Below are 20,246 nucleotides of genomic sequence, written 5' to 3' on the forward strand. Positions count from 1 at the left end.
AGTTAATGATATTTGTCTTTTCCCTAGGATGGGGGATTTAAGATTAGGGGCCACATCTTTAAGGTGAGAGGAGAGAGATTTAAAAAAGACATGAGGGGCACATTTTTACACAGGGTGGTTCGCGTGTGGAATTAACTTCCCGAGGAAGTGGTGCATGGACAGTTACAATGTTTAAAAGACATTTGAATAAATACATGATTATGGAAGGTTTGGAGGGATATTCATGAGGAGCAGGTAAGTGGAAGTAGTTTAGTTTAGGATTATGGTCGACATGAACTGGTTGGACCAAAGGGTTTGTTTCCATGCTGTATGACTCTATCTCCATCTCTTCCAGCCCAAAGTTCTCTGAGATACCTGTGTCTGCACCCTCCATTTTAATTATTTTGCCATTGCTGCCCATGCTATCAGTTGCCTAGATCCTGAGCACTGGAATAAACTTTCTCAAAACCTCTCTCCCTGCTCTGTCCCTTTTCAGATACTCATTAAAGCTTTCCTATTTGACTAAACTTTTAGTTCACTGACCCCCTTATTTGTCTTCCCATATTTTGGTTTTGTGATATCTGTGCAGTGCCTTGGAACTTTTTTTTTGCAGGTACAACATATATTGTTTGTGAAAGATGAGTAATCTCTGGGGTAAATCTTGACTGTATCTGATAGTGCAAGACAGAATGCTGTTTTGTTGGATGGAGTCTTATCAGCTCTAAAAAGCTTTGTGATATTGGTACCATTTCTATGTCCCAGTCTACGTGGATCATTGGTGCTCCCATTATGGGGGCTGTGTTACAGGAGGCAATTATTCAGTGGGAATTGGGGAAATGTTAGGCATTGTGGACCATTCCATTGGAAGGCTTTCTGGCCATAATGTGAGAGTAGGAGTGTTGCTGAGGGATTGACTGATGAGCTGCAGAGCAGCATTGTACCTGTCGATATTGACTGTGCAATGACTGAAATGTTTAATGTATATGACTGGAGATGGCAGTTCTCTGCTGTTTCACAGCATTCTTGCTGTTTTTTGTTGGAATTCCTCTGCATCTGGAAACGTTATGTGACTTTGACCTCCTTCCTAGTCCAGCTCTTGATCAATTCTGGTATCTCTGTTAGAGGAAGGATGTTTTGAAACTTGGAAGGGTTCAGAAAAGATTTACAAGGATGTTGCCAGAGTTGGAGGGTTTGAGCTATAGGGAGAGGCTGAACAGGCTGGGGCTGTTTTCCCTGGAGCGTCAGAAGCTGAGGGGTGACCTTATAGAGGTTTATAGAATCATGAGGGGCATAGATAGGGTAAGTAGACAAGATCTTTTCCCTGGGGCTGGAGAGTCCAAAAGTAGAGGGCATAGGTTTAAGGTGAGAGGGGAAATATTTAAAAGAGACCTAAGGGGCATTGCTTTTATGGTGTGTGTGTAAGTGTGTAAAATGAGCTGCCAGAGGAAGTGGTAGAGGCTGGTACAATTGCAAGATTTAAAAATCATCCAGATGGGTACATGTATAGGAAGGGCTTAGAGAGATATTGACTAAATGCAGGCAAATGATACTAGATTAATTTAGGATATCTGGTCAGTATGCACGAGTTGGAATGAAGGGTCTGTTTCCATGCTGTGTAACTGGATGATTCTATGACTCTGGAAGCATGAGGGTGTCAGTGAGCTGACCTAAAAGGCATCTGTCCAAATATACACTTGGCCCAGCCTCCAAAGCCACCACTGTGAGGCTGATATGATTCTGCCCATTATCTTCCATTTTCACTATCGTACCAGATTAAAATTTACCCCAATGTTGTTCCTGTATGTTGCACTAATGTTAAAAAATGCTTGCTTTCTTAGGCTGATCAGTTCTGACACAGATGAAAGTGATGACTTGCCAATATTTACTGGCTGCTGTGTAAAAGTTTCCAATAAATCTCGTGAGTTATATTTAATTTACGTTATGATTTTTTTTGTGTAGACTTATTGCTTATACAAGAAGGGACAACATAAAATTCTTTTATTTGTTCATAGTGTGTCGGTGCATTGGCTAGACCAGCAGGTATTGCTGTCTTTAATTGTTCTTGAAAAGGTGGTGGTCTCTTGAACGATCCATAATTGGTCAACATTAGTGAAATCACATGATTTGGTTGTACCAAACAGTTGACTATTTGTTGTACTATAGCCTATATGTTTGACTCTTTAATGGTAAATTGAACTCTGCCCCACAGTGAGTGGTAAATACCTGAATCTAGTAGATTCTTGAAAGTATTGAATTGTTATACATTTATTATTGCATGTGTACTGTTTGCCAAAAACTGCTTGTTAGATAAATAATGTATCCAATAAGACACAACAGGAATCCCCTATTTATCCAAGTGATCTCAAAGGGCACTCTGGATTCTCTGTTGGTAACATATATAAATCTCATAACTGGAGAGAAAGTGAGGACTGCAGATGCTGGAGATCAGAGCTGAAAATGTGTTGCTGGAAAAGCGCAGCAGGTCAGGCAGCATCCAAGGAACAGGAGAATCGACGTTTCGGGCATAAGCCTGAAGAAGGGCTTATGCAAGGGTGGCATAACCATAACCGTATATTTTGTGTGAAGGCTTCTGTTTGCTGATGCCTCTTTTGCATCCTAACCCGCTTTGTATGATAGTCCATGAATTGTGGTGGTCTTTTATCTGGTCTTTTATTCTGAATTTAGTATCTGCTTCTATTATATACAGCAACAATAGTAATGTAGCTTATTTTAATGCACATTCATCCTGAGTATAGATACAGAGGTTAAAATACACCTAGTTGCCAAAGTAACCAGAAATTTGGGATTGTTAATTCATTGACGAAACAGAGTTGGCAGAGATAATGAGTCAAATTTTAAGTGGGCTTAATGGAGGTCAGGAGGTTCAGCCAAGATCAGCAGTATCCCTGTATTAGGAAAACTGTCCGCAATTAAATTGGGGACAGAAGAAAGCCTGGGATTGCCACCCATTCACATCAGGATGCCAATTACAATCATTAATAAGTCACTTGAGAGCCTTGAGTGATATAGCATAGAAACAGGCCCTTTGGCTCACTATGTCTGTGCTAACCAATAAACACCAAACTGTACTGCACTTAGTTGCCAAAGTGCCATGTACCGGCACATGGTCCTTGGTTTGCTACACTCTGGCATTTTGATTGCTCATCTGTATGCTTCTTAAATGTTGTGAGAGTAGCTGCCTCCCTTGCAATTGACCTTAGGCTCTCAAGAATATGTGATTGCTCTGGGATTTCGTGGGACCTGCATAGATCTCCCATGCCTTCCGAAGGCCACTCAATATACCCAGTCTGGTTTTCCTGCAGCCTTCATTTTTGGGCGATCGGTGTCTAATTAAGACCTCTGGCATCAGGAAGGCCAATGTGTCGGGATCAAGATCAGAAGCTTCAAGTTTTTTACCACTCTTTGAGGAAAGTAGTTTCTTGAGAATTCTGTATTCTAAGGTGACTGTTGTTTGATGTTGATGGTCTCTGATTGAGCTCTTCCCACAAGAGGAAACACTTCCATTCTTATGAAAGCTGTAGACAATTTTAAATATTTCTGCTTAATCACTCTTCTGCCTTCCCGTTTCAAGAGAAAAAGAGGCCCAGCTTGTCAAATCTTACCTGGTATGTACTCTGCACTGTCTCTAATGGCTCACAACCTTTTTATAATGTTACAAATGGAACTGCATGCATTACTGTAAATGTGGCCAGACCAATGTTCAATAACTGTGCACATTAATTAAAAAGTAAAACTTGGTTTGATTTTTTTTTATGGCTTTGTATGGCAGTCGCTTTCAACCTTTTTAAGCACGAGATTGCTTTCTGAATTTATGTGTAAACCAAGATTTACCTTGAAGAAATTATAGGACAAGCAAATTAATTTTAGTACTACATAAAATTGAAAGCCATCTATGTAATTATTCAGTTTGTCCTTGACTCACCAAGTCTGTGTGACCTATAACACCCACTGCCTTGAAGTCTGGGTTGTAGTTTGAGTCCGCCAATCATATACAGCCCATCAAATGGATATATGTGAGGCTGGTGTAATGCATGGACTTGGATTATCTTAATTTTGGTGAATGCTCTTACAGAGGTATGAGAAGTCAAAATAAGCTCTCACTTTAAAAACGCACGTGAGTATTGTTCTCTATTTATGGGTTCCCAAAAATTGCTCACTTTGAGCTTAGTTTCATTTAGTGTTGTAATTTATTTCCATGGAGAAAGTGAGGACTGCAGATGCTGGAGATCAGAGCTGAAAATGTGTTGCTGGAAAAGCGCAGCAGGCCAGGCAGCATCAAAGGAGCAGGATTGATTCCTGAAGAAGGGCTCATGCCCGAAACGTCGATTCTCCTGTTCCTTGGATGCTGCCTGACCTGCTGCGCTTTTCCAGCAACACATTTTCAGCTAATTTATTTCCATATCAACCTCACTGCTTTGTAAGCAAACAACTGTCTACTTGAAGGAATAGATATAAGACAAACATAATTTGTTTCATCACATTAAATACATGAAATGGCTTGTTGAATTCCTCTGCTAACTTCCTCAGACATGTATTTCTGGGTGGAACTATTTTTGTCTGTCTTTGATTTTTATTCTAGTATTTTCTCCAGAATCAGAACATTTGCAGCACTTTATCTTTTAATTGGGAGGACCTCAGACCCAGTTTTAAATTGGATGTGTTCACAGCATTGAACATATGTACTATGTTTCTGTCCTGTCCTTATAGTTTACAGTTCAGTTCGATTAGTTTTGACATTGTCTGGAAGGAACTCCAAATTGAGCAACCATACATTGCCTGACAGGTCACTGCACATTTCACTCTTTGATTTAGGAGGTATGACAATTTCAGATATCTGATCTAAAAATGTTTGCAGGATTTACCTTTGATTTAACCATCACACATTTGCACGGAGGATTAATTAAATGGCACTGAGTACTTTTAAGTAAGGATTTAAACAAGCAGCATTGATGAGCCTTTGCTCAAATTGAGTATACGATCTTAACGTTTATTACATGAGAAAAATTAATAACTTTACTTCCTAATACTCGTCGATTTTATAGTGGTAATTGACAAAAGAGATGAAATCAAGATCACTTTTGCAATATGCAGTAAAGCCCACATTTGCACCAAGCTTGGCCAGTGCACCAGCAGTCGTGATGGAAACCAGTTTCTTAATTGAAATGTTTCCTCAACTATGTACGTATTGAATTCCGTACAGATGTCCTCACCCCTTATTCTCTCTTTAAGGAGCAAAAAGGTGAGAAGATCCTTTTTAGTGTGCACAAAAACAATCAGCTGAACTATGTGGCCATGCCAATGGATTTGAACTGCAGAAGAAGCAGTCACAGTCCTTCTGGCCCTGCTATACTTGCTGAAAGGCACCTTCCGATTGCACTTGTTTTGTGACTGTGGAAGCATCAAGTGACATGTTCTGGATAACTATTAATTTTCAAAGACTTTAGGCACAAAGAAAGCTAAAGAGTCAGTGGCCACAGTCAATGTTTCTTAATTTGCCATCTGTGAATCATTTCTTGTGTCAGTAGGTGGCAAACATAAATGATGCTTTAGAGCAGACCTTATCTTTAGCTGCTGGTTCAGGGAAAAAAAGTTACTGTTAAGGTTTCAAAATACCTTTTAGCTCATCAACTTTCTTTGTCTGAAGCATGCTGTTCAAGAGAAGACAATCCTTGAATTTACTGCACATCGTTCTGTGGTGTTGTTCTAAATTCCCCTTATACTTATCGGTGTACTTTGGTGACATATAAATGCTCTTACCTTTTACAGTTACCAACAGAAATTAATCTTCCCATGTTGCATGGAAGTTGTACCTGTTTGGTTTGGTTTCTTTTCAGATGGTCCAGATTCTTCATTGATCATTACAACTCCATTTTGTAGTTTATTTCATATCTCTGTCATTATTCACGCTGTCAGTTGGCCTGTGGATAGGTGCCTCTGGAATATCCATAATGTTGCTGGTTGCTTGCAAATGTGGAGTCACAGAAGATCACTTCAATAGTTATGATTCATTTCTGGGCAGCCCTGGTCAGCTTGCGTCGCTTGGATATTGTGTTTGGGGTACAGCAGCAATTCTTCTTCTGGTATGAGCCTGTGTGAAGAAAAGCAATTGCAGGTCTATAGATTGTGTCCAGAGGAGTGGGAGTTGCTGAGTTAGTCTTGCAAAGAGTCTATGGAGTGATGGGCTGAATAGTCTCCTATGTTTCTGTTACTGTTTTATACTGGCTTTACAAACCAGTTCCAAGTAGATTTCTTATTGATTTGTTTACAGTGCCACAACAAAACTTGATCCTGCAATGAGAGTCCATCCAGACCAAACTGAAACACAGTACCACACTAGTATTGCCACTCAAGAGCACGTACTTACCTCTTGGCTTCCAGAAGTGGAACTCATGCAGTGGCACGATAATCAGCTTATGTGGTGAGGGAACGTGGGAGGGCTGTGAGATTGACTGTCAGACTCTGACCAACCAATTGATTGAGATCAACTTGTTGGAGACCACCGGAATGAAACTTCTTGAGTATTGTTGGAGCTGTAGTCATTTTGGCAACTGAGAAGCCTTCGTTCACACTCCTAATTTGGGCCTTGTAGATAGTGGACAGGCTTTGGGAAGTCAGGAGGTGAGTTACTCGACACAGTATTCCTAGCATCTGAACTGCTTTTGTAGCTGTTGTATTTATGTGGTGAATTTCTGGTCAATGGTAAACATAATGTTAAAGGTGGGAAATTGCACGATGGTAATGCCATTGAATGACAAGGGACGATGGTCAGTTTCTCTCTTGTTGGAGATTGTCTTAGCTTGCCATTTATGTGACAATAACATTCCTTGTCATTTATCAGTCCAACCCGGATCTTGTCCAGGTTTTTGCTGCCTTTAGATATGGGCTGCTTCAGTATCTGAGAACTTTCAAATTATGTTGGACATGGTGCACTCATTGGCAAATATCTCCACTTCTCATCTATTGATAGAGTTAGCGATGAATCAGCTGAAGATGGTTGGGCCAGGAGACTCCCTGAGGAACTCTGCAGAAATGCCCTGGAACTGTGTTGACTAACATCCAACAACAACAACCATCTTTGTTTGTGCCATTTCTTGATTTCTCATGAGTGTATCAAATTGGGTGAAAACTGCATCTGTGGTGTTTGGAACTTCTTTGACTCAGTTCTGGCCAAAGACCATTGTAGATATTTCACCTTATCTTGTGCACTGATGTGCTAGCCTCCCCGTTATTGAGATTGGTGATATTTGTGGGGTTATCTCCTCCAGCAAGGGTTTATTGATCCTTTTTGTATTCTGAGTTGTCTTCATTTCTTGATCCCACCGAGGCTTGCATATTCTGACTGGTCAACCAAGATGCATTATCTCACATTTATCTGTATTTAATTTCAATTACCAATTTGACCATTTTGCATTTTTATCCATGTCTTACAAATTTATTCAATGTCTTTTTTGTATTGACAACAGCCTTTCCACATTCAGTTTGGTATCATCTGTAAATTTAGATTTTTTTGATTTCAAAGTGCAAATCATAAATGTAAATTGTGAACAGCAGTCGTTCCACTTGACACCCCTTGCTGTTTTGAATAGCTACCTTTAGTTCCACTGTCTGCATTCTATTTTGAAACCAACCAACAATTCATTATGCTACTTGTCTGCTAAATCAATATTCTCTGACCATATTCATTAATCCGTTATGGGACATCTTATGGGAAAGCCTTATAAAATCTTAAGAAATTACATCTATTGCACTGTCATTCTCCATAGTTACCTCCTCAAATTTTCTCTTTGGGCGGCACGGTGGCACAGTGGTTAGCACTGCTGCCTCACAGCGCCAGAGACCCTGGTTCAATTCCCGCCTCAGGCGACTGACTGTGTGGAGTTTGCACATTCTCCCCGTGTCTGCGTGGGTTTTCTCCGGGTGCTCCGGTTTCCTCCCACGGTCCATAAATGTGCAGGTTAGGTGAATTGGCCATGCTAAATTGCCTGTAGTGTTAGGTGCAGGGGTAAATGTAGGGGAATGGGTCTGGGTGGGTTGTGCTTCGGCGGGTCAGTGTGGACTTGTTGGGCCGAAGGGCCTGTTTCCACACTGTAAGTAATCTAATCTAACTGTTCACTATTAGATTTTTGATTTTGAGATTTTCTTCTGTTCCATTGTTTATTCCTCCCTTGAAGTTAAGCTGGTTGGTCTATAATTTTCTGGCATGATCTGTCCCCGCCTTCAGTATTAAGGAATGGCATTACCTTTCCACCTGTCCTCTGGCACTGCATCTTTTTTCAAACACGTGATTACAATTAATAATACCTCTGCTATCTGTTCCCTTCTGCACAAGGATTTCATCTATCTGCAGACTGTTTTGAATTTGTTTAGCTTATTCATTTTTTATTTTAAATACATTTTAACTCATTACTCATTTCATCATTCCATGTCATTCCTATCTCTTCTATCTTTATTCATTTGTGGCTACCTACTAGTGGGGTGGTGATGGACTCGTAATAATATAGCTAAACTAATCATCCATGAACCCAGGTTATGTTCTGGGCGGTCAGACTTGAATCCCAATGTGACAGATGGGGTGGAATTTGAATTCAATAAAAATCTGAAATGAATAATCTTACAACCTTGTTGATTGTTCACTTAAGTCCTTTTGGGAAGGAAATTTGCCATCTTTGCCTGGTCTGGTCTACATGTGACTCCACACCCGCAGCAACATTGATGACTCTTAACTGGCCTGTGGGAAATTAGGAATGGGCAATAAACTGTGCCCACCTCCTGTGAATGAAATTTTGAATAAAAAAAATTATTTTTTCCTTTCAGCAGATTATGTATACCTTGCACTCTGGCATTTTAAATGTTTTCCACTTGCTGTTTCATATTGTTGTTCGTCAAAATAGTTGGTGGTTTTTGTTTTCCTCAGTTCGATTTGTAGCCAATCAAATCTAGCTTTTCTTCAGTTCATTTAACCGTTTTGACCATACTTATGACCTTTTCTATAATTAACATAAAGCTTGCTATTGTCTCTGTGTTGTCATTTAAGAACTGCTTCTTACTCCACTAATATTTTCCTCTCAAGTTGCTCATAATATAATTGGAGAGAAGACTGTGTGCTGTGATACCTTGAAGGTCTGTTACTTTATACAACCCATAGTATCTTATATTGGAAAGTAAATAATTTCTTGACCCTGTTTTACATTTGGATAGAAGCACCAGAGAGTGCAATGCTCAAGTGAGAAATGTAATATTTTAAAAAACAATATTTTTGATATTTTGATCATACTTTCTGGGATATTTGACTTGAAAACTGTTTTTGTAGATTATTTATGAATCAGTATATGTTTCAAAAACAAAATGAGGTGGCATCCCATTAGCTTCCTCATGCAAGCACAAAGGGAAGCTAATGGGAATTTTTTGATAGAATCTTCCATCTGTAAGCAACTGTTGTTCCTTAAGATTCTTCCACCATCGCCACCATAAATGTGCTGGTTTCACCATTGGCCATTGTTTGTAACCCAAACATTGTACTTGTGTCTTGCATGATTCACTGTAGACATGGAAACTATGCCGAGAGGTCTCCAGTGATCATACAACCTTTCTATATTCAAATTAACCATTTTAATTATACATTTTTTTTCTTTGCTGACAGCATTAACTTATGATTCATTTAATACACTTAGCTAGTACTCATAATACTCAAAACAACATAAATACAACTCTGGTCATTAGTGGCTCTACCCTGTAATTGTCACCCTGCAGTCACAACAAGCCGTGTAATATAATTTCCTTCAAATACTCTTGTATAATGATTCTTTAACAGGCGAATTGTTCTGTTTCAAAAAAAATGAATTATATTTAAAACAATAAAGTGAATTTGGATCATTTGATTAGATATGTGCAGGTAAAGTCTTTTGCATAAAATCATGTTGATAAAACCAAATTCATTAAGAAACAAATCAGCTCACAGTCACTGTTTATATTAACTTCACACAGCAAATGATTCAAAACAGAGGAAGCTTGAAAGTGGTGATCAAATGCAGGACAAGGAGGTAATGTCACTGTGTAAACTTTACCTTAAGTAGTGTCAAATAGCTTAATTTTTGAATTTCATTTATAACAGATAATGGGGATTGTGGAAGTTCCAGGTTAGAATGAATCTTATCCAATATTGTTAAAAAAAAAACTCTTCACCAACGTCACAAAATAAAATGGTTATTCATCTTTTGAATAATTTTGGGATGTTGCTGGTGTGGTGTTACTACCTTTTCCTCATGTAAGACCCTTCTCTCTGGCCAGTGATACCAATATCAATGTTGTATGGCAATGTTATTAAATCTCTACTTAAAATTATACTGGTAGGGAATTCTGTGAGCTAGTGTCCATCTCAGGTAGTCAGTCCTTCAACATATCTCCAGACATGCTTTGAAATGACTGACTAGGCCACTTTACTGACTGCAGTAACAATTTCTGAGGATTGTAATGTTGGATGATGCAATAAAGAAAAGCACGGTTGACTGATTCACCTGAAAGTAAACAATACATTGGTTTACATATGTAACAGCCAAATTTAACACTGGGATGTGATTCATTACTGGGTTCTGTACTTAGCTCGCCATATCAACTTTTGTATCTTTTTTGCAGAGATGCTTTCAGTCCAATTCTCTTGCAGAAAATGAGACTCACCCTTCAAATGGTATGTTTACTTGTCAAAGACTTAAATGAAAACTAACGTAAAATCATAATATTATGTACAGTGTACACCTATTCATGAACTGAATGAATCTCAAAGGTCACAATTTAAAATAATATGTTTAAAAGCTATACAATGGGAATGTACCCAGACTCCTTTGACAGCATGTTTGAAATGCATAATTTCTACCATCTTGAAGAACGAGAGAGAGAGAGGGAGAGAGTAGCTTTTATTTGTCATTTCTACCATATACAACTGATACAGTAAAAATGAGAGAGCATTCCTCCAGGAACGAGGATGCTACATGGACAGTACAAACTGCACAATTGTACACAGTGTAAAGTGCATAAGAAGTACAAAACACACAAGTTACAGTGTAATAGAAGAATGATGAATAATAGGCATTTTTCTAGCAACAATTCGAAGTCATGCGAAGAATTTCACATGGGAAACAGTCCGATTGTACTGTGTTAAGGAGCCTGATGGCTTGGAGGAAGAAACTTGCACAATCTGGCCATGAGACACCAAATACTCCGGTATCTTCTGCCTGATGGTAGGGAGCAGATACATACCATGCTAATTTGGAAATATATCACTGCCCTTTCACTACTGCTGTGTCAGAATCCTGGATCTCCCTTCCCAGCAGCACTATGGGTCTACCTACACCATGCATTCTACAGGGATTCAGAAAGATGGCCTGTCACTACCACCTTATGGACAACAAATGCTGGTGTTGCCAGCAATGCCCATATTTATGTAAATTAATTATAAAAGACTTGAATTTCATTGCCAGTTTTTTTACTTTCCAAAACACTACCATTTGAAAGCGTCCACTTTAAAGATTTTTGTATCATATTGTTCAACCTAAACAGGTTGAGGTTTGATGCTCCCTCTTGCCCTATATCCTTGAGCTGTAAGAAAATCTGTTCATCTGGTTAGAAAGTTTAAGGAGTAGAAATTTAGTTTTGTTAACCTTTATTTTCTTCTTTAAATGATGGACAGGCATCAACCGCTTTAGATCTGCTATGTAGTAACTCAACTGCGATCTGGTGAAATGCAAGTCAAATGTTGCAGGTTACCGTGGCAACTTGCGACCCAGGCTGAAAACCAACCTTTTAATTTGGGTGCGAACCTTTTTGTTATTTAGGTTCCCCAGTAGTTGATGAGTTGTTCAGTGCTCATTTAATAAATTGTGTTACAACTTTTATTTTGATGATCAGGAGCAGAGATGTTTGCTTTTACTCATGTCCCACAGTGCAGGTCACTGTGTGAGATGCTATTTGTATTTGTTGTCAAGTACCAAGTTCTAGGCAATGGATTATTTTGTTCATTTGTACCCACAAACTGCATTGACCTCTCTTCACCAGATTCTGAGGTTCCATTCAGGTCTACTCTTCCACTGTTTCAATGATGTATATTTCTTAATTCCCAGTTACAAAAGCATTCCTGGATAGCAGAAACATTTCCCTTGCCAGCTATTCTAGTGACCTTTGCGTTAAATCATTCTGATCCAGCCTCCAAATAATTTAGCCTTTGTTGTGCTATTTCCATGAAATTTCCATGTTCCCATGTTTCTGCTTTTTAAACATCTATCAACAATTCTGCTAACTTAATCATTTTAATTGTTAAGAATTGACTTGCCATGAAATGTCAGGACTTCGGAATAAATCAAGTACTTCGATGCCAGTTAGGAACTTAAAAAGTGACCTACTCTCAGCCTGGAGAATAGAAGGACCGACAAACTCCCACAAACAGCAATATCATCAGGAAAGGTCAAAGGCCAGAGCTTTTTTGTTGTTGTTGTTGTTAAATTCCCTGCACATTGAGAAGACTCCCCTGTTTCTCACTGAAATGCTATCATGTCCATCTTTGGAGGCAGATGAGACTCGGTTAAGCCAAAGGATGATCCATCCAACACTACAATGCTCCTGAAGTACTTCAGATTGCTATTACTGAACCAAGGCTATCAACCTGTTGAACATTAAAACTGTCCCTTTTTTTTAGTTTTATATACTTCTCTGAGTCCCTAGATGCTGCCTGACCTGCTGCGCTTTTCCAGCAACACATTTCCATTACTGAACCAAGGCTATCAACCTGTTGAACATTAAAACTGTCCCTTTTTTTTAGTTTTATATACTTCTCTGAGGGGTAAATAGCTTTTTGGTAATTGTACAATTTTCCCATGACATGCCAAAGAGTCTTGATCTTATTTGTATACTCGTCATTTTTTAACAATTCTTTCTCTTCCCTGTGAAACAGAGAGCTCACCCTCCTTGCTCTGCGCATTCAGTCCTCAGAGTACTCAAGGTGGAACTCAGTTGAAAGAGGTATGTTAGAATATGACCAAGGAAGAAACAAACTTTAGTGTCAGAAATGATGCCTTCATATGTCATTACTTCAGTGATTGACCAAGTAATGGCTAATATGGCATCCATGATGAATTGAACAGTTTAATCTGACAAAAACGAGGGTAGCTTGATCTAGAATTCTTACTGAGAAGTGTTTCAATTGTGGATTTTCATTGTTGAAGTATTTAGTGGCAAGCAATTCTAATTGAATCTTCTGTGTAAATAATAGATTTATCTGTTGAGCTGAAAAATTAAATGTGGGAACAGGAGTCACCCGTTCAGTCCTTTCAGCTACAAGGCTGTTCAACTGTTTAACTCAACTGTAGTTGGATCAGTATTTCAACTTAATTTACCCTCTTGGTTCATGATCCCCCTAATAATTTTGCCTAACAAAATTCTATCAAATAAATTTTGTCATATTCAACTGGAATTCCCCCAGAGGTTTGTTTTATGGGAGAGATTTCCTGATTTTCATGGACCTTTGTGTAAAAAAGTGCTTCCTGACAGGTTGACTGACTGACCTGGTACAACTGAAGTTGATCTGAACTTCTCACATTCTAGAAGATCCACTATCCAACTGAAGGTGTTGTGAATCATGCATAACTTAAATCTGCAGGTATCTACAGCAGTATAAGTAAAAGATAAAGTCACCATAATTCTAGAGGGCCATAAGGCTACTGTCTCTTTCAAAATAAATTAACCTGAGGGTCACCACACCCCATATGAGGGGGGAGGTTGAGAAAGCGGGTCCTTCATAGTGACCTAAGCCTCAGGTACAGAAATTGAACCTACACTGTTGGTGTCATTCTGCATCACAAACCAGCTGTCCAGCAGCGTACCTCAGTTTGCTACTACCAGTGTTTGAGGCTAGTTGCTTCCTTTGAAATAAATGGTGTAAGATGAATTTTTCCAATTTCATAATGTTTCTAAATGTGCTTATTTGAACTCTGCAGTGCAGGAGCAAGCTATTCAACCAATCCTTTCTGTGCAAGGTCTTCTAAAAGAATCACTTAATTCATCGCACTCCCTGCTATTTCCCTGAAAATGATTCCATTTTTAATTACCCCATGACTACCCTTTCAGGTAGCATGTCCTAGATCATCATCATTTGCTGCACGGAAATAATTCTCCCCTCTAGTTCATTGCGATCTTAAGTCCCAGAATTGTCATGATGCATAAGGAGGTCATTAGATCTGAATCCTTTGGTTATCAGTCAGTCATTAAGTAGATTTTTAAATTTTAATTAAATATCAGTGTAGTATAATTAAGTAGGTTTTGTTTTAAGTTAATAGTGCATGTTTATTTTTCTGCTCACTGTAAAGAAACATTGTTTTTCATTTAGACCAATAAGACCAGGCATGCAGACCCTGATTCTCCACTCATTTCAGGTACAATTGTTTTATTGTGTTCTTAATTAACTGAGCTAAAATGCAAACAGTAAACTCAAAGATGCTTTTGATATAGGTTTCAGAGTATCATGATAATTAAGCTTTGAGTTGCAAATCTAAAATGGAAATTGCTGGAGAAACCTCAGCAGGTCTGGCAGCATCCGTGAAAAGAAAGAATAGATACCATTTTGGGTCCAGTGACCTTGTTTAGAAGTTAAACTTCAGAATGTATTCCGTTTTAAATAGTGTGGCAGCCCCTTTGTCCTGTTGGATTACATGACCTGTTAATTGTGGTCATATGGTGCAATGGTAGTGTGCCTTCCTCTGAGCCAGAAGATCCACATTCAAGTTTACCTGTCACAGCAAGTCTGAGAGGGTTGATTAAAATAGCTCCATGACCAGTCGGCCTAGCTGGTCCATTCTGATGTTTATACTCCACGCATCCCTCCTCCCATTCCATTCCCACCCTTTCTATTTGCTTTTCTGCTTCATTTATGTCTAACTTTCTTTTGAAAGGATTGGAGTTGTTTGCCCTCTCACCAAGTTTCGCAATCTGATCAGAGTAAATCAGATTTCCACATTAAATTTATTAGAAAATGCATATTAAGCCACCTTTTCCAGCTTTTTCACTGACTTGGTCTCCTCTTGAAACCTTTCCTCCACAGCTCTCTGCTTCATAACCCCACAACACTGAATAGCCAGCTTCAACTTTTTCCCAAAATTCAAAAAGAGGACTGCTCTGAAAAATGTTATTTCAGCCTGCTTCTGCTGTACTGAGCTTATTTCCTTCTATCTTGACTTTTTTTTCTTTCCCTTTATCAAGCCTCTTATAGAGATGTACAGCACAGAAACAGACCCTTCGGTCCAACTCTTCCATGTCAATCAGATATCCTAAATTAATCTAGTCCCATTTGCCAGCACTTCGATATCCCTCTAAGCCCTTCCTATTCATATACTCATCCTGATGCTTTTTAAATGCTTAATTGTACCAGTCTCTACCACTTCCTCTGGCAGCTCATTCCATACACGCACCATTCTCTGCATGAAAAAGTTGTCCCTTAGGTCACTTTTAAATCTTTTCATTCTCACCTTAAACCTATACCCTCTAGTCCTGGAATCCACACAGTGGCTCAGTAGTTAGCACTGCAGCCTCATAGCGCCAGGGACATGGGTTCGATTTCAGCCTAGGACAACTGTGCGGAGATTGCATATTCTCGGTGTGTCTGTGTGGGTTTCCACCCGATGCCTATGGTTTCCTCCCACAATCCAAAGATGTTTAGGTTAGGTGAATTACCCATTGTATTTGGTGCATTAGTCAGAGGGAAATGGGTCTGGCTGTTTTACTTTTCGAAGGATCGGTGTGAACTTGTTGGGCCAAATGGCCTGTTTCCACACTGTAGGGAATCTAGCCTAATCTAATCTAAAGGAAAGATCTTGTCTATTTACCCTATCCATGCCTCTCATTTTATAAACCTTTATAACGTCACTCCTCAGCCTCCGACACTCCAGGGAAAACAGCCCCAGCCTATTCAGCCTCTCCCAATAGCTCAAACCCACCAGCTCTGGTAACGTTTTTGTAAATCTTTTCTGAACCCTTTCAAGTTTCACAACATCCTTCCTATAGGAGGGAGACCAGAATTGGACACAGCATTCCAAAAGTGGTCAAACAGATGTCCTGTACAGATGCAACGTGACCTCCCAACTCCTGTACTCAATGCACTGACCAGTAAAGGAAAGCATACCAAACGCGGCCTTCACTATCCTATCGACCTGTGACTCAACGTTCAAGGAGCTATGAACCTAAACTCCAAGGTCTTTTTGCTCAGCAACACTCCCCAGGACCTTACCATTAAGTCCTGCCCTGATTTGCCTTTCCAAAATGCAGCACCTCACATTTATCTAAATTAAACTCCATCTGATCAAGATCCCATTGTATTCTGGTTTCACCTTCTTTACTGTCCACTCCACCTCCAATTTTGGTGTCATCTGCAAACTTACTAACTATACCTCTTATGCTCACATCCAAATCATTTATGTAACTGAGGAAAAGCAGTGGACCCAGCACCGATCCTTGTGGCACACCACTGGTCACAGGCCTCCAGCCTGAAAAGCAACCCTCCACCACACCCTCTGTCTTCTACCTTCAAGCTAGTTCTGTATCCAAATGGCTAGTTCTCCCTGTATTCCATGTGATCTAACCTTGCTAACCAGTCTACCATAAGGAACCTTTTCAACCTCCAATCCTGATTTTTCTGATACCTGACATTATTTCAACAATTTTCTGGCCTTGACAGCTCCCTCTTCTTAGTGGGAACCCAATCCCTTTACTCATTAATCCCTCACTAGGACGAACTGTAGACGCTCTCCTCCTTCCTTGATGAGGGGCCTGAACACATCCTGTCTGTCACCACCCTTAGCTTGGTAAGCTTGTTCTCTCATTGAACAATTGGATGCAGATCCTCCAAACAAAAGCAATGGATACCTGCAAGAGCTCTACATGCATGTGTCTTTTTGTGGGTACGTGTAACATTCTTTGTTCCAGTCCTACTTGGGCACCCCCTGACAACTGGTACTCTTCTTCAGTACATAGATCACTTATATTGACTGGTCCAACCAGTTGATGCTGAACATAATCCCAAACTAAACTAGTCCCACCTGTCTGCTCCCGGCCCATATCCCTGCAAACTTTTCCTATTCATGTATCCATCCAAATGTCTTTTAAACATTGTAATTGTAACCCCATCCACCACTTCCTCAGGAAGTTCATTCCACACGTGAATCCCCTCTGTCTAAACAAAAGAATTGTCTGCGTTAGCCTTTTTAAGTCCCTCTCCTCTCGCCTTAAAAATGTGCCCCCTAGTCTTAAAATTCTCCATCTTAGGGAAATATCAACCTCCTACGTTCCAGTGAACAAAGTCCCAGCCTATCCAACACCTCTCAACCTCCTACGTTCCAGTGAACAAAGTCCCAGCCTATCCAACACCTCTCAACCTCCTACATTCCAGTGAACAAAGTCCCAGCCTATCCAGCCTTTCTTCATAACTCAATCCTTCCACACCCGGCAGCATCATGGTAAATCTCTTCTGAACCCTTTCTAGCTTAATAATATCATTCCTACAACTGGGTGACCAGAACTGGACACAGTATTCCAGAAGATGTCTCACCAATGTCCTGTAAAATCTCAACATAACACCCCAACTCCTATAATCAAAGGACTGAGCAATGAAGGCAAGCATGCCAAATGCCTTTTTAACTACCTGTCTCTCTTTGACACAAACGTTTTAAAGAAGTATGTACCTGCACCCCCAGGTCCCTCTGTTCTACAATACTATCCAAGGCTCTACCATTACTTGTATAAGCCTTACCCTTATTTGTTGTACCAAAATGCAATACTTTGCATTTATCCAGATTGAACTCCATCTGCCATTTTTCAGCCCACTGACCCATTTGATCAGGGTCCTGTTTTATAATCTTAGAAAACCTTCACTGACTACTATGCCACCAATTTTAGTGTCACCCGCAAACTTTCTAACCATGCCTTATATAAATGATAAACAAAAGAGGACCCAGAACCGATCCCTGTGGAACACCGCTAGTCACAGGCCTGCAGCCCAATAAGCAATCCTCCACTATTACTCTGTCTCCTGCCGTTAAGCCAATTATGCATCCAATTGACAAGCTCACCCTGAATCCCATGTGACCTAACTTTATTAATTAGTCTACCATGCGGAACCTTGTCAAAGGCTTTACTAACATACAAGTAAACAACATCTGCTGTCATCATCGACCTTTTTAGTAACTTACTCAAAAAACTCAAATCAAGCTTGTGAGACATGGTTTTCCTTGCACAAAACCATGCAGACTATTCCTAATACATTTTTACCTTCCTAAATGTCCATAAATCCTATTCTCGGCTGGAACTGGAAAAATGTATCATTTTTGCTTCAGATTTCCACTCTCACCTTCACCTGGTCCATTTCCAACAATTCCCTTCCACTATATGTTCAATCAAGGATTCCTGTACACTGTGGTTAGCATGAGCCTTCAGCTGGTTCCATTTTCCACAATTCTGTCCTCACCCCTTTCTTCATAGACCCACAACTATTACTACTCCTATCTTCTTCCGTTTGAGTACACCTTTGACCTATAAACTACTCGCTTTTCCCTGACATTCCTTTTTGTTCTATTTGTGTTTCCTACTTTGCAAACAACATAAAAATCATCATGCTTTTGCCTGTCTTTCATTATGAAGAAGAGTCATATTAAGTTTAAAATGTTAACTGTGTTTCTGTCTCCATACATGCTAACAGACGTGCTGAGTTTCTCCAGCAAAGCAAATCACTTTTCTGAGGTCACTGGACTCGAAAGGTGAACTTTCCCATGACAAATGCTGTCAGACCTGCTGTGTTTCTCCAGCAATTTCTATTTTTATTTCAGATCCTCAGCATCTGCAGTTCTTCCTTTTACTTTAAAGTTTCTTCAGCTCTTTGTTTTTATTATCTTGCCCTGTCATCAGTTGTATTCCTGATGAAGGGCTTTTGCCTGAAATGTCGATTTTACTGCTCCTCGGATGCTGCCTGACCTGCTGTGCTTTTCCAGCACCACTCTAATCTATACCCTGGTTTCCAGGATCTGCAGTCATTGATTTTACGTTCTTTCAGCTAGACAAAGACCACAAGAAGATGAATTGGAAAATTAAAATAATTTAGACAAGGCAAGCAGAATAATGCTTCACTGATGACAACATTCTTCTCAATTTGATGTCCTTAACCCTTCAAGAGCATGTCAAGAAAATTAAGAGGTGAAATAATGAAAGAAATTAGATTAGATTCCTTACAGTGTGGAAACAGGCCCTTCGCCCCAACCAGTCCACACCCACCCTCCAAAGAGTAACCTATCCAGACCCATTTCCCTCTGATAAATGCACCTAACACTATGGGCAATTTAGCATAACCAATTCACCTGACGTGCACATCTTTGGACTGTGGGAGGAAACCGGAGGAAACCCACGCAGGCACGTAGAGAATGTGCAAACTCCACACAGATAGTCGCCCAAGGTTGGAATCGAATCTGGGACCCTAGTGCTGTGAGGCAGCAGTGCTAACCACTGAACCACCGTGCCGCCCCAAACTTCCCCTACTTTTAATCTTTGATGTTTACTATTGTCTCATCGGCTGTCCCACAAATTGAGGATGATGTCCCCACAGGGCTGGGCGTTTTAGTTTTCATGTGTCTGAACAGGCCAGTTCTCAACCCATAAATATTTATGTACACAGGGCAGGATGTCCAGTAAGGTAGTGTGATCCAGAATGCAGGATGTGCATCCTTTTCTGACACCACTCTGCCTCATTAAAGCATTGGACTTGAAGTGCGATGGTGCAGCCTGATGGACAAGTTGTCATCATTTTGAACGATTGGCAGCGAGCTCCTCCTAATCATTAATGTCAATGGTGCTGCACATCCAGTAGTGACAGGAAGTCAGTGATTCTGGTGAATGCATGTGAAGATTTTTTCCTACTGTAGCCAACACGAAGATACTCAGTGGTTTCCAGAATATGATTCATCTCTCTGGAATACAACAATATTTGTTGCATTGGTGAAGTGGTGGGATAGGATGTGGCGTCGTGGAAAGAGTTCTTTTTCATCCCAAATCTGCAAGATGACTGCATGGAGACTTATAGTGTTCATAGCTGGTTATCCAGCAGCTTTTTACAAAAAGAGCAGATCAGTTGCTTTGAGATCTCTTTAATAAGTGCTTTGGAACTGTTGTCAAAAGAATTAACTGTTGTATATTAAAAGTCTCACACAGATTGATCTTTATTTTTATAG

At 39.8% G+C, this 20,246-nt stretch overlaps 1 protein-coding gene across 3 annotated transcripts in view; it reads left to right on the forward strand.

Moving 5' to 3' along the window:
* phf11 (PHD finger protein 11) overlaps positions 1-20,246 on the forward strand; it is a 70,125-nt gene that overhangs the window by 39,600 nt on the left and 10,279 nt on the right. For 2 of the 3 annotated variants that reach the window (XR_006313120.1, XM_043700418.1), the window contains exons 7-11: positions 1,818-1,897; positions 9,985-10,040; positions 10,633-10,684; positions 12,941-13,008; positions 14,372-14,417. Coding sequence is in view for 2 of the 3 variants with exons in the window: in XM_043700418.1 (XP_043556353.1) it covers positions 1,818-1,897; positions 9,985-10,040; positions 10,633-10,684; positions 12,941-13,008; positions 14,372-14,417 (302 nt within the window). In the remaining variant the exon portion in view is untranslated. The remainder of the gene's footprint in view (positions 1-1,817; positions 1,898-9,984; positions 10,041-10,632; positions 10,685-12,940; positions 13,009-14,371; positions 14,418-20,246) is intronic. The other variant, XM_043700419.1, reaches the window with a different exon arrangement.

Source organism: Chiloscyllium plagiosum, chromosome 12, assembly GCF_004010195.1.
Source record: "Chiloscyllium plagiosum isolate BGI_BamShark_2017 chromosome 12, ASM401019v2, whole genome shotgun sequence".
Classification (NCBI taxonomy): Eukaryota; Metazoa; Chordata; class Chondrichthyes; order Orectolobiformes; family Hemiscylliidae; genus Chiloscyllium; species Chiloscyllium plagiosum.